This window comes from Paecilomyces variotii, assembly GCF_004022145.1.
Source record: "Paecilomyces variotii strain CBS 101075 chromosome Unknown C8Q69scaffold_17, whole genome shotgun sequence".
Lineage (NCBI taxonomy): Eukaryota > Fungi > Ascomycota > Eurotiomycetes > Eurotiales > Thermoascaceae > Paecilomyces > Paecilomyces variotii.
Genome location: NW_021167156.1, coordinates 270,217 through 284,278, shown reverse-complemented (window position 1 = coordinate 284,278; position 14,062 = coordinate 270,217). Strand labels below are relative to the sequence as shown.

Below are 14,062 nucleotides of genomic sequence, written 5' to 3'. Positions count from 1 at the left end.
CGTGGTAAACTAGTAGAAGGACATCCGATCCATGTGAATACCCTTTGGGTTACGATGTCCGTTGGAAGGTGGTCACCAATTCTCGAATATCGCAGAGCTGGACGGTGTACATAGTTCGAGAGCACAGTTCAATTGAGAGGAGACCGCAAAATGTCGGTGTCCAGCACACGCTTTGATCCCTATTCTCAATAATAACCGAAACAAGCGAAGATTGATGGTTTGAGCAAGGCGAAACATCCCGTGCTCGTCGACGGTTCACTCGGATAAGTAGCTGCCCAAAGCTTTCAAGCGATCGCTTAGCACTGCCGGTCCTAGGCTTAGTCCCATTAGTTTTGGATTCTAGAATCGAGTGATAGGACTTGCCAGATAGACCTTGATCATTGATGCCGCTCCGATAATATCAGCTAGTAATGAGATGCCGAGATCAACAAATCTAGCCAGGTGTTGTTACTCCGTGTTGGCTAGATCCAAAACATTGGACTAGAGAGACGCAGAGACGCGATCCGTAAGCAGCCTCAGATGATGTGAAACTTGTGTCAGATCAGGCCATCACGAGTAGCCAGTAAAGCTCTTTGCAATGGTCTGTTTCCAGAACAATACGGAGTACGGAGTACTCTGTGGTCGTTCTATCTTTCCAAAGGTTGTCAGTGCTGCCTCTTGCGCCAAAAAAGAAATAGGACCAATCAGAGATGAGATTCGCACGATTTGATCTCATAAGCTAAGGACATGCAGTTAACAAACACTTATAATAAGGAGCAACGGATATCCGCCAACGGGTTTATATTCATGTGTCATAATTGTTTCGTATAGACCCTCCGCAACGAACATCAATGGTATCAAGTGTTGAGAATCGCCAAAGAGCCACCAGCAAAATTAAAGGGGACTATGACCTCCAAAGCGCCAGTCGTGAGAGGCATCCACCAAAAAAAAGCAAGAGAGCAAGCTCCCGAGTATCCAAATATATACAGTGAAAGCAACATGTCGGGAGGCCCAGAAACAGCCGTTAATCTGAACCTGCAGGATCAGGCGACCCTGAGCTTCCATATTTGCAGCCATCAGAGCATATAAATCATGCCTGTGACAGCAGCAACCATCACCCAGTACCCACTCAATTCCTCGATGCGAGCCGTTGAAGCGGCTGAGGAACCGGAAGCCGCAGTCGTTCCATTGGGCAATGTGCCATTGATAAAGATCTTCTCCGTGTCGTTGACTGTCGCCAGCCGGACAACACTGTTATTCTGAGGCACGGTCCCATTCAGGACCGAGTGAAGAAACGTGCTGTTGTTGTTGTCATCGCATCCGCACTCGGAGTATTGCTGGCAGAGGCATTCAACCGGCATCGACTCATTCCGGTGCGTATGAGGATTGAAGTAGAGATAGGGATGGACGTAGGGATAGCCGTAGACGCCGGATAACCAGAGCGCAGGGAAAAAGGCTACAGCTGCGACAGGAAGCAAAACAGGTGACAGACCGGACGGGGAGCGTCTTCCTGCAGTGTATGGGGTCCTGGCTCCGCCAGCATAGTAGGCGCCACCGCCGTAGCTACGTGCGGCTCCTGAGCCACGAGCTGAGGTGCCTCCAACGTTGCTGTAAGAAATATATCAACTTCATGACGCGGAGAAGAGACTCAAGATCAATTATTACCTGGACCGTGACGACCCCGAGGACCCTTTCGGGCTGCTGCTGCTGCTGCTACCGCCAGTTTTACCGCCAGATCCTCCACTAGAACCACCGCTTGATCCTCCTCCTTTTCCTCCTCCGCCGCCTTTGCGCTTTTCAAGGTCCGGGGCCTCATAGAGCTCAGCGGGCGGCGTCGATGCTAGATGCACATCGCGCAAGGCGAGATCTAACCGCGGAAGCGAAAGAGGTGTGACGTAGGAGGGGAGCAACAGTAGCAGGGTGCTGAATAGTGTGATTTTCATGATGACGGATGTCTTTTGCGGATGTCGCAAGGTTACTAGGTGGAAGCCAGTCGTAGGTGAGGATCGAACAATGAAAGCATTCAGGGTGTTTGGACTGAAGACGTAAAACAGCCAGGGCCTCTTGCAAGTCAGCGATCCTACTCGAATCAGTAGAGCCTAGCGGCCGTGGCGACCTGAAGTATTGAGGATGAGATCAACGCGCGGGGGTATGATGGTGGTCGTCGCAATATATATATGTAACCTTCCGTCGATGGTGGAAGACTGAGCAAGGAGAGATCTTCAAACCCTCAATAAGGTTGTGACCGATCCCATGAGGAATTGGATGCTTTCAGAGAGATCCATGGCGACGATAGGTCGTGCCATGGCTAGTTAGTAGAGCAGATCTCCTGAGCTGCAGCCAGAATCTGCCTTGCTCACATTTCACCGCCACATCAACTGTGGCGGTGTGATGCGGCTTACTTACCATATGGTACAGCAGGCGACTCAATCAGCAACGCCTGGAGAGCTCTCTTCGAGGCTTTTAAACAATTGTATTAAGGCATTAACTACGGAGTAAGCATTATAGATACTAGAATGTCTAATTAGACTCTCCAGAGTCCAGACACAAGCAAAGAATATCTACAGGGCAGACAGCAACAAGAGAATCTCGATCTTGTCGGAGAAAGGGCATCAGCCACAGGCGGGGTTCGACACGTTTTGGATCTGTAATAACTTGTGGAGGTGAGGGCTCCTGTGTGGAATGTTCGATTAACTTTCTCACAAAAAAATCATCTGAGGCCGAAGCCTGTGGTTACTTGTATTGGCTAGGGTATATCAGCATGCTCAGAGTATACTACAGTCAATGCGCAATTATGTGTCATATACAGACACCATAGATGGTGCATTATCACGAGCAGCCCTGGTAGTTATCCACGGATCGAGGGCAGCAGCCTCAATTGTTCCTCGGTCGTACCAATGGCCGATACTTGGGTTCCCACATCTGGACCCGAATCCACTCTTCCAGATCAGCCTCATCCTGTGGGATGTCTTTTTCCTGCGCTAACCCCTCTGCCACTGCACACTGGATGACAGCCTTGGCAATCTGGACGCTAATTTCTCTCACATGTACAATGTCAGGTAGCAGGGGCTGGTTGGGGTCTCTAAGGGCCGGAGATTGAGCAGCCAATGCCTTGATAGCTGCCACGAGCATCTTGTCTGACAGGAGACGTGCTCGAGAAAGGACGACGCCCAACCCAATGCCCGGGAAACAAGTGGAGTTGTTACACTCCGCTGGAAAATGGAAATGTATCAGCGACTGCGATCGACCCAGGTCCACCGAACCCTCTTCTGTGCGGGAGCCACTTACCGACTTCGTATTTAGTCCCATTGTATTCCACAGGAGGAAATGGGCTGCCCGTGGCTATGAGGGCCCGTCCTTCTGTCCAGTCATTGATATCCTTGGGTTGAGCCTCGTGCAGTCGCGTTGGATTACTCAATGGGAACACAATAGGACGCTCGACGTGTTTGGCCATCTCTCTGATGACCTCCTCCGTAAACGCGCCTGGTTTGGTTGATGTTCCGATCAGGACATGGGGCTTGACAGTTTTGACAACCGACAAGAGATCAAGATTCTCCTTATCCGGCCATTCGGAGTCGTCCCTCGCAAAGGGGACTTGTGCTGGAGTCAATTTGTCTCCGTGAGACTTGAGAAGCAATCCTGGCTTATCCAGACACCTGCAATGGCCGGTTAGCGGACCACCTCGATTTTAGGACAGATTGCATGGGACTGCAAACCATATCTGTTTAGATGCTTCCTCTTTTGATTTCTCGCTTTCCGTGGCGATGGCATCTGCAATTTGCTCCGCGACTCCAGTCCCTGCAGACCCAGAGCCGAACACCACTACTCGCACGTCCTTCAGGTCGACCTTGCTGACATGCAGGCCTGCCATGACAGCGGCCAAGGTGACACACCCGGTTCCTTGGATGTCATCGTTGAAACACGATATATGCGGGCGATATTTATCCAGCAGTCTCCGAGCATTGTGCAGACCAAAATCCTCGCTGTTCTTCTATCAGCCCTCGCAACATATACAAAACCAAACGTGGTAAAGCTTACAAGTGAATATAGGCATTTGGAAATCTCTTCCTCGCAGATTCTACGAATGTGTCGACGAACTGATCGTATTCTTTGCCCCGGACTCGTTGTTGCCGCAGACCCAGGTACAATCCATCATTAAGCAGCTCCTCATTCTTGGTGAGATATCAGCATGAGCTCAGAAAGCGAGCATCGATCGTCTACTTACATCTGTACCACAGTCCAGGACTACGGGGAGCTGTCTGGATGGGTGGATGCCCGCACAAAGTGTAGTAAGGACAAGCTTGGCAATTGAGATCAGAATCGCGCCCACTCCTTGATCACCAATTCCCAGGATCTAGGATCAAAATCGTTAGATGCAATTCCAGATAGTCATGGCTTGTGTATAAGAGAGGAGCATTACCTCTTCCCCATCACTGACGACGATGTAGTCGATATCTCCCTGGAAACGAGATAGGATCTCGTCTACCCGATCCTGGTCGCGGATATTCAAGTAGCAGCCTTCCGGCCGTCTAAATATCCGGGAGAAGTTCTGAATGGCTTCACCTTCTGTCGGCGTATAGATTACACTGAACATCTCCTTGAGATGAGATTGTATGAGCTACACCGACCAACGTTAGCTTGCGGTCCTGATCACAACCAGAAAGCAGCGGACGCGAAGATCCACCAGGAAAACGGAGACAGAGAGAGCCAACCTTGTAATACAGCACTTCACTCTGGATCTTCATGCCAGCCATAAAAGTGTTCTTCGCCAAGTCATCCGGACGACTGCAATACTGCTGGTACGCTCTTTCAACCTGCTCATCGAGCGTCTGCACGTTAGGCGGCAGAAGGCCATGTAGTTTGAATTCTTTGCGTTCCTCCGGTGGAAACGCAGACCCTTTATTAAAATGAGAATTATGCAAGAGCTCCTCACCCTGATCCTGGGTTAGGTTGCATTTCTGTTACGAGTATGCGATCACTCACCTCTAGGGAACACTCAAGCGGCCCCGTCGAAGCGCGGGGGAGGTGACTGAATTTCGATGCCTTGGCTTCTTTAGACATTGAGGCGACAGTGCGAATAATACGGTGCTTAATGCCCAGATTGCTCCGTGGTGGGATGAAGATGTGTGATTGGCGATCTGCTAATCTGACTGCGCAAGGCCGTACAAGTGCCGCGAGACGCATTATTTACAGGGAAACAAAAACAACGGCTCTCATGCTTCGTCGACAAGAAAGATCCCAGATCAATCCTTCGACAATAATGCCCAATATATTCTGGTTTTAGAGGAAGCCACTCGATGCGCAGTCGGCCGAATAATAATATTGAGGGATCCAACGTCATGACGGAATGACGTAAAACAACAGGAAACTGGGCGAGCGCATTCATCGTATGATCTTCATTGCAGGACGCTATCATCCTGTCTATCATAGATATTCGTGGAACATTGAAGACTGGTCAATAATTGGAGTTCTCAATAAAGATGGGTCTGATTGCAAGTAACTGTCTGTTGCACTGAGAGTTCCCTCTCTATCCAGAATAGTTCCTGTCATACAAGCAAATAAACCTCCAAAGCACCGAATCTGTTGCCGTTCTCGATAGATATTATCGGTATCTTCTGCCTTCCAAGATGCATGTACCATAATAACCTACCGATTACAGCATGCGTATCCAGAAGAACCTGACTGGGCAGACCAAAGTTGCCATACTTCTCAGACTTAACGATTCGCTCGTTATTTTCGTTCCGAAGTGAATCACGAGTTAGACCACTTCTGAACCCTGGATAGGTCGTTACTTTATAAGTATTGACTTTCTCCATGGTTCTGTGAGTAGAATAGAGTATGGCTTTCATTGAACCTTCGTTTAGAGCGTTGCCGGACTGATCCATACGTGTATTTCCCAGATAGCATAAATATCGCGCAAATCAGCCCCGATAACATCAACCACCATCCTACAAATGCTATTTCTCTGATCGCTGCAATTCGAACTCAGAATCGGAAATTCTAGGCTTGCTCTTGAATCGACCGTCAATAATAATAATATTAACTATTAGAATAAGTGAGGAGGGGAAGTTGACTTCCTTATCGGGATTCTGCCCAGGGCGGTAAAGAGCGACAACCCGTGATTTGTCAGTGACCGAAACAGCCTAGCTTCTGCCATTATTTTCTTCGTTTCTTCAACTTTTTCTCTTTCAGGTCGAGAATTGAAAACATCCACGTCCTTCAAACAGCATGCTAGAGTCTACGGGCCAGGCATGCGACGCACCACATCCGTTCTATATGCAATGATGAATTTCCATGGAACTAGAGCAAATATACATACAACAACTGACAACTAATCATCTTCAGAGAAGCGTCTTCAGAGATCCGACCCGGATCGCATACGAACTGGAGCAGGTAACATGCAAGCCATTCTCACAACTCACAACTAGGTGCTACAATATGCAGTGTATCTCTACTTGTGATGAACCCAGGACATGTCGCACCCAGAACTAAAGAAGATCGCTCTTCCACAGGAGAAACAGAGTTCGAAACTCCACACACACGCAATCCCCCAATCCAGCTGTCCCTGCCATCTTCCAATATCCAGTTTCTGGATAAAAAGAGGGTTTGACAACTCACGGACCCTTTCTTCGGGAAGGACAGTTGGCCCAATTTCACGTCTTGTGTCTGGGTCGACTGGAGCTGGATTGGGACGGGTCCTCGTCTGCAGTCTCTGCGTTCGAGGCCTGTTTCGCTCAAGGATTGCAAGATCAAGCCTACCATCAGGGCCTTCATAGTTCATGCTCACTGCATCTCTCTCGGGGATTCTTTCCACGAGAGCATGACTCCTTGCGCACCTACATCAATATAGAATAGGAATATGATTCAGTATAGAAGACAATCTACCTTCTTTTTTCTCCAGATTTCTCTAGTAGAATCTCAATCAACCATCAGCACGATAGAAGTAAGTAATAGACAAGTCTATAGTGGCCATTCCTTTTCTGCTAGAATCTCCCTGGCCGTCCCAAAACGACACACGTATGTATATACATACTCCTATCCAAACATCCACCGAGGATTATTCCTTCACAATTTCGACTGCTTTCCACCATCAACAACCTTAACAACCACCTTCCCCCACGTCTCCCGACCACCCAGCGCCTTCAACGCCCTCGGCACACTCTCCAACCCGACGAAACTCTCATCCGTAAACGCCGTCCCTCGAAACTTGCCCTGTTTCACCAAATCAAAAATCCCCTCCCAGACCTTGTCCACCGTCTCCTTCTCATGCTTCGCATACTGTCCCCAATGCAAGCCTACAATACTCACATTCTTCAACAAGACGCGATTCATCGCGACTTTCTCGATCTTCCCGGCCGCAAAGCCAATGACAAGTAGACGGCCGTTCCACGCAACGCATTTGAGACTCTGCTCGATCATCCCCACGGGATCGTACACGATATCCACGCCCGCTTTACCGTTGCCGGAGCGGTGGGCGGAGCAGAGTTTCTTGACTTCCTCAGGCCAGGTAGGTTGTTTGTAGTCGATCACGTAGTCGGCGCCGAACGAACGGGCGATTTCGCGCTTACGGTCTGTTCCGGCGGTCGCGATGACCGTGGCGCCTTTGGCTTTTGCGATTTGGACTGCGGCCAGCCCGACTCCGCCGGCGGCGGCGTGGACGAGAACCCAGTCTCCGGGCTGGACGTTGGCGCGATGGACGAGCCCGCCGTAGGAGGTGGGCGCAGTGACGAAGAGGCCTGCTGCGTCTTCGAAGCTCCAGCCCTTGGGGATGGGGAGGAGGGATACTTCGGGAGCCAGGATGTGCGTTGCGTATGCGCCCTGAGAAGCGCCGAAGACACGATCACCGACTTTGAACTTGGGGGTTGAGGCTCCTGTAGGCGTGGCGAGGACTGTGCCTGCGAACTCGGCGCCGGAGATCCATGGAAGAGGTGGTTGGTTTTGGTATTTGCCTTGGATTTGGAGTAGGTCGAAGAAGTTTGTTCCGGCGGAATGGATCTCGATGAGGTAGTTGTCTGGAGACGGAGAGGGAGTTGGGAGGTCTGTGACTTTGAGGTCGAGGGGACCCTGTGGGTTGTGAGCGAGATATTCTATCTAGATGTGATGTCGATGGTGTTTTTGAAGAATGGGCCAACAGGAACAAGGAATACTAAACAGTTGAAAGAGAAACAACTCAAAGCAGAAACACATAAACACGACTATAAAACTCTTGAAATCATAAAACCCCAAACCCAGACATTATACATACCCTCACATACTGGCTAACCTGAATCGCACGCATTGTTCCTGATCGAATGCAATCAAGAATTGTCCGCACAACAACGCGGTACCAAGCTCTGCAACGTCACACGTAGTCTGCAAATCCCGAGAGGTAATAATAATATCCCTAAGCGATATCAAGGATAGGGACGATCTTTCGGTTATTGTCGCATAAAACAGCTCAAGCCGGACCTTGTATGTAATGCCCTTTTTCGGAACAAGCGCAAAGATCACAATGAAACCCGGCTAAATAACACTGGCAAAGATAAAACGTAATCGTATTTATGCGAGAAATAATAATAATAATTATAATAAAAGGAGACTGGTTCAAGATGCCGGAATGAAAGCCCCAGCCAGTCGGTACTCCTTACAAAAGTACCTTTGGAACCCACCGGCGAAACAAGGACTAACTAATGTAAGCCAGTGTAGATAGTAACTAACTATCCCGTAAGCTGCTTAATATCGCTACCGGGAGATTATTAGTCCCTTGTTCAGGTACTCCACCGGTGAACACTGCCTGACAAGAAGCGGATGAGATGATTTTAATCTGATATAGCATGTTGAAGTCGGGTAAGCAATTCAAGGTTATCAATTACATATCGAGCTTGGATCCGGTCGGGAACTCGGCCGAACCGCCAACCCCGCATTCTCTCAAGGTCCGGTCAACAAGCCGAGGTTCGTCTGACCTTAGTACTAGGTGCGCTACGGCTAGGAGGGGCCGTAGCAAATAATCATTGAGCGTAGTGACCAAGCTGGCTGTTCTGACTAAGCTGGCTGCTGGCGCTGACGCGCTGGCGCGCTGGCAAAGCCTGGCAGATAGGTTGATTGCTTAATCAGGTAATTTATCAGGTTTCTTTAGTGTAATAACGACTGTGGATGATAATTATATTATAAAGAACTATCTAATGGGTTAATAATTGCTAGATAGTATAAGAAGCTAAAGCCTATAGGCAGAATAGGCAGAAGGGGGATAGGTAGGAGGGATTTAACTGATATAGTCGATATTTCAGACAGACCAATAAGAAGCCAGTATTTAAATAGAATAAAATGCTCTAAAAGCGAGCTTTAATAGGCAAAAGAAAGCAGGGGGTAAGGACTGTAAAGGGTGTAAATTAATTAAAACAGACGCAAACCTGTATAGGAGGTTAGGAGGAGTTATTTTAATTACCCAAATAAGAAGGCGGTAACACCCAGCAATTCAAAGTCACATGCGGTCGTTTTTGAATAGACCAATCAGAGAGGTTAGAAAAAAGTGGAGAAAAAACAGAAAACTTTTGAACCCAGTATATTGTAAACATTTCGCTAGCGCTCAATGATTATCATATATTATATTATTATTGTGATGGCCTGCTCAACAACCAACCTGTTGGGTACGGAAAAAGCAATTTAGACGGCTTGAACCCGGTCGTAACCTATTATATTTCGTCCCCAAACAGCTTAAGTAAGGGTCCATGGTTTTATGGAGCAATCCCAGATTGATGGGATCCCAGGATGATAAGCAATGACTTGCGCCACCTCTACAACCAGAAACACTAACAGAGGTGGGATTTCGATGATTCAAATAGATTGCTAGCACGTATCATGATCAAACCCAAGGGCCGTGGATATCATCGACTCGGAAAAAAAAATATCTCCGTAAATGACAGACGAGCCACCGCGGTTCCAACAACTCCAAGAACCTCTTGACCACAGAACCAACGCCCGATTCATTAGTTACCGATAAGACATGAATGCCACCATAGCCAGTACGCCAATGGTCCCACAAGCTCATTTTTGCAGATTTCAGAGACCTCTTAGAAGAGGGAGTTTTCTTTTTTTCAAAAAGCAGATTCTCGCCTCCTGGGCCAGCTGGATGTAAAGAGAGAAGGAGAAAAATATGACCAATAAATGACGTCGTAAACACTGTACACGGCAAATACAACTCCTTCGTGGACAAGGAAGGGTAAAATGTGCGGATGGGTATATAGAAACGACAAAGTCATGCATATAAAGCAAGGCGTCCAAGAGACGACCGGAAAGAAAGGTACACGGGCACCCAGAAACGCGGCGCCTCCAGTCAAAACAGAAAATCGCATATGCGCACCCCATGCGACACAACAGAATTTGCAGTCGCGAATGACCACACGCTTCGAGGTCGCCTGATCGCGATACCCGATAAAAATATCAAGGTCATAATCAGCGAGAGAACTCTGACCAGCGGTATAGTACCTATGGCAAAGTCTCCCCATGGATGGTATATCAGCAGGACACAGCCTCCTCAGACTTGAGTCGGGAATAGCAGTTGCCTGCTGATCTATCAGAACCTATCCGCAGCCAGGCGGTTTGTGCACGAAAGGCTCCTGTCCTGGGTGCGGATACATGTTGGCAGACATCATCGGATGTTGCTCGTGAACCATAAATTGCGGCTGACCGGGCATAGCCATAATACTAGTATCCATCATAGGCATAGGCTTCGGTCGTCTCCTATCCGCCACAGGTCGTCGCTGCCGTCCCTGCCGATCCACTCTAACATGGTTATGCATATTGAACTCTGACGCACGCCTCCATGTCTTTCCTGCGCTGAAGTCGTCCAGCGAAGCAGCCGAGGAAGAGGGCGAGAAAGGCTGCTGTGGAGCAACGATTTGGCTGGAGTCATGCGTCGGTATTGACTGCATCTGGTTCGGGTAGGCCGTCATGGAGGAAATCGGCGCACTCATGTTGTAATATTGGGGCATCGCGTTGGCACTCCAGGCTGTAAGTTCTTCCATGGCAGGATACGACCCACCCACATAACTTTGATCCATCTCAATATGCTGAGACCCATTGGGCCATTGAGCGGAGGAATTGATCCCTACGTCTGACGGACCGCCAGTCTGGGCGGCGGCATACGTATGACCGTTATATGTGGGCGCCATCATCGGCATTGCAGTCACCGCAACAGTATTGCTCGCAGCTGTGACGGGTTGGATCTGGTCATATGGAAGGGTAACAGCGGCGGGTACTGTCGAATACTGCTGTTGCATGACAGGCGTACTCTGGTGGTATTGATTGCTGCCATTCTGTTGGATCACGGCTGGCTGTTGTGGTTTCGGGGAGACCCAGTGGTTATTCATATTCTGTCCACTGAACGGCGCCGGACTCTGAAGAGACGACTGCTCTTGTTTGATGAACCATTCGTTCGGATCATACCATTCGGTATTTGTTGATAGCTGGTTTTGCGATCCTTCTGTTTGTGATGAAATTGAAAGCGGCGGTTGCTGTGCTTGTACTGGTGCTGCCGATGGATGCAGCGCGGGGACCATTGGTGGTTTCGATTCCGTCGAAGACGCAGTCTCTGGTTGGTTATCTTCGCTCTTCGCCTTTACCTCCTGCTTCTGCTCTCGGGGCTTCTTGCGCGTCCGTCGCGAAGGCTTGGTGATCCGCCATTTCTTTAGTCGACTGCGGAGTTGGGTCTCACTGGCAGGGAAAGGTGCATAATCAGTCTGCAATGCCTTTTGAGGCTTTCTGTCAGAAGCGCCCGCCTGAACATTGTGCTCACCTAGGATGGAAGTCTTTGGTGCGGATCTTTTTGATGACTTGTTTCAACGGCCATTCTTCAGTTACGTAGTAGTACACGATGTCCGGCTTGTTCTTCTCCCATACCTCAGGCGGTATTGAGTGCTTCATGGCTCGTGACGTACGGCAGGCCGTTGAGACAAGGGGAAATTTTGGGGAAGGACGGGCAGGTGTCACAGTGCCGACAGACTGGAGCGTCGGGATTCAGTATATGTAAATGCAGCCTCGTGTGAGCCCATGTCCATGGATGTTCTCCTCAGCGGGCTCCGTCGGCCAGAATGTGGCTACCAGGCGCGAACGAGCCAACTGAGCGTTCAAGGCTAATCGGCTCCCCGGGTCGCCGCGTCGATTGGCCTCGCCATGTATCCAGGCCGGCGCGATCCCCGGTGAGGCAGGCCATTGGCACCAGCCAGCCTTAGAGCCATTGCTAGCTGGCAACTTAGTGGGCGGCACCGGTCTGAGACGGTGCAAGGGACGGCTCTGACCAGCAGACACGTATCGTATCTCCCGCTGGGCTTCTTTGAGGGGGATACCGGGGGTTGAACCTCGAGCAGAGGACCATCATCTGGGTCGTCCCAGATGGGCAGGTCAATTCCCTACAAGGGATTGTCCTCACAACTCATTTACATCTCAACCACGTCCTTCTTCTGCCGCTGGGTATCGTATGCATCCTCGACTATTTGCCGCAGCCGTTAACGGGGCAAGAGGCCGTAAGAGTTTCTGCAGGCCCGCTTGAACATGGAGTAAGCTTTACCTGGATGTTCTTGGCAGGATCCGGGTGAAAGGTTGCTTCCGCCATGGCGAACAAACGGATGTGATGTACCTCCAAATCAGGAATGAATAATGATAGAAATCTCGCAGACTTCTGATTGCTGTGGCTTGGACCCTCAGGATGAGGAAGTAGACCCCGATGCAATGGATACGGTGGACAGTCCATCACGTCGCGGGTCGCCGATCCGATCCATCCCCTCGTAGTGGGCTCATGTTCGTTTGTCACGACTCATAGTTAGAGAACTCAGAGTGCTTGTTAAGTCCACCAGGTCGTAACTATCCATCGCTATCCTAGCGCCTCCGCTAATTTTCCCAGGCTCTTGGCGTGCCTCCATCGATCCCAGTGCGATTGCCTATCTGGGTTGTGGTCCCCTCCTTTGACGCGCTGGAGGACGTCGAAGTCGTAGTAGTGCTATACCTGTACCCATAACCGTGGCTCAACGCCCGGTAAACCTGCTCCGTAGCTGTGGTCAAGCTCCGAATGCTTATTTTCTACTCCGTATTGCAGATGATTCCGAGTTTGTGATATTTCTTGTCGGGACTGGAGCAGTGCCGCACAGTCCTCCACTGATAATCTGATCCCTCCTCCCGGGACGAGACAGGCATATATGACAGGTGACGAGCGTGTGAATGACATTCCTCTTTCTCAACTAGCGTATCTGCAGCAGGAGCCTGGAGGAGCCCGGAGGAGGTGAGGGGCCTTCGATACTCCACGTCTTGGTCCCAGAATGGTATTCCCCATGACCTATCTGAAAGGATTGCTTCGTCCGTCAAGTTGACAAACTTGTCCCGTATAGACTACTGGTCTAGTGTTTCCTCCAGAGTACTGCACACTGAATCAAGCAGGTGGGATAGCATCCCTTACTCCCGCGGATGGATAACGACACACGGGTGATGAGATCGATCTCCGGTGCAGACTGCCGATCCAGAGACGCTGGGAGCGGGGTGAGCGGGCCGTCCTGACCGGAAGAAGCAGGATAGAGCCGGAGAGTAGAACTAGATATCTACTAGATAAGACTGAAGGCCAACGAGATGATGGCTGGATGGGACGCTGTTCGAGAAGGGAGCCACCTGAAGTAAACTGGGGATATAGCGGTAAAGACAGCAGCCATCAGATGATCAGAGGCTGTCCTTGAGCAGCGTCTAGATCTGGTGCAAGCGTCTCCATATCCAGCATACAGTAATTCATCCTAACCCGCGATAGCCTGACGAGTACAGAAACATACTCCGTAGCTAGTCTATTCGTGAGTCGGTTCAGCAAGATATCACGGTTGTGCTTCACTAGTTAGCTGGTATATTATTATTATTATCACCTCTGTGATGCTGAGGATCGTTCGACCAGCCTAGTATGGTATAATTGTACTGCAGCTGCGGTGACGGATCGACCCCAGTTACCAGACTATCCACGGATCGTGCACGCGGGTGCTCTCCCGGCCAGCGCCAGAAGAACGCCCCCACCAATCATACGGGACATTAGGGCAAACAGCCTGCGTTTCCGAGAGGAGATGGAGCGATGTTCCCC

The 14,062-nt window shown here is 49.8% G+C and overlaps 4 protein-coding genes across 4 annotated transcripts; all 4 read right to left on the bottom strand.

Annotated features, from left to right (window-relative positions):
* Nucleotides 1-885: 885 nt before the first annotated feature.
* On the bottom strand, nucleotides 886-2,387 carry C8Q69DRAFT_121591 (glycine-rich protein). The gene is made up of 2 exons (XM_028625218.1): nucleotides 1,645-2,387; nucleotides 886-1,587 (listed from the first exon to the last, which is right to left on the bottom strand). The coding sequence occupies exons 1-2, from the start codon at nucleotides 1,920-1,922 to the stop codon at nucleotides 1,056-1,058; spliced, it is 810 nt and encodes a 269-aa protein (XP_028481403.1). The 5' UTR covers nucleotides 1,923-2,387; the 3' UTR covers nucleotides 886-1,055.
* A 466-nt stretch (nucleotides 2,388-2,853) lies between these two features.
* On the bottom strand, nucleotides 2,854-5,040 carry C8Q69DRAFT_408932 (putative malate dehydrogenase; the record flags this gene model as incomplete). Its single annotated transcript, XM_028628225.1, has 8 exons — nucleotides 2,854-3,191; nucleotides 3,268-3,635; nucleotides 3,696-3,962; nucleotides 4,018-4,151; nucleotides 4,205-4,333; nucleotides 4,400-4,597; nucleotides 4,692-4,913; nucleotides 4,963-5,040. The coding sequence occupies 8 exons, from the start codon at nucleotides 5,038-5,040 to the stop codon at nucleotides 2,854-2,856; spliced, it is 1,734 nt and encodes a 577-aa protein (XP_028481402.1).
* A 1,858-nt stretch (nucleotides 5,041-6,898) lies between these two features.
* On the bottom strand, nucleotides 6,899-8,542 carry C8Q69DRAFT_121587 (alcohol dehydrogenase). The gene is made up of 2 exons (XM_028625217.1): nucleotides 8,225-8,542; nucleotides 6,899-8,043 (listed from the first exon to the last, which is right to left on the bottom strand). The coding sequence occupies exons 1-2, from the start codon at nucleotides 8,255-8,257 to the stop codon at nucleotides 7,045-7,047; spliced, it is 1,032 nt and encodes a 343-aa protein (XP_028481401.1). The 5' UTR covers nucleotides 8,258-8,542; the 3' UTR covers nucleotides 6,899-7,044.
* Nucleotides 8,543-10,430: 1,888 nt separating this feature from the next.
* On the bottom strand, nucleotides 10,431-12,162 carry C8Q69DRAFT_121524 (hypothetical protein). The gene is made up of 2 exons (XM_028625216.1): nucleotides 11,753-12,162; nucleotides 10,431-11,670 (listed from the first exon to the last, which is right to left on the bottom strand). Exons 1-2 carry the CDS (start codon nucleotides 11,878-11,880, stop codon nucleotides 10,539-10,541), a joined length of 1,260 nt encoding a protein of 419 aa, XP_028481400.1. The 5' UTR covers nucleotides 11,881-12,162; the 3' UTR covers nucleotides 10,431-10,538.
* Between the last annotated feature and the right edge of the window lie 1,900 nt (nucleotides 12,163-14,062).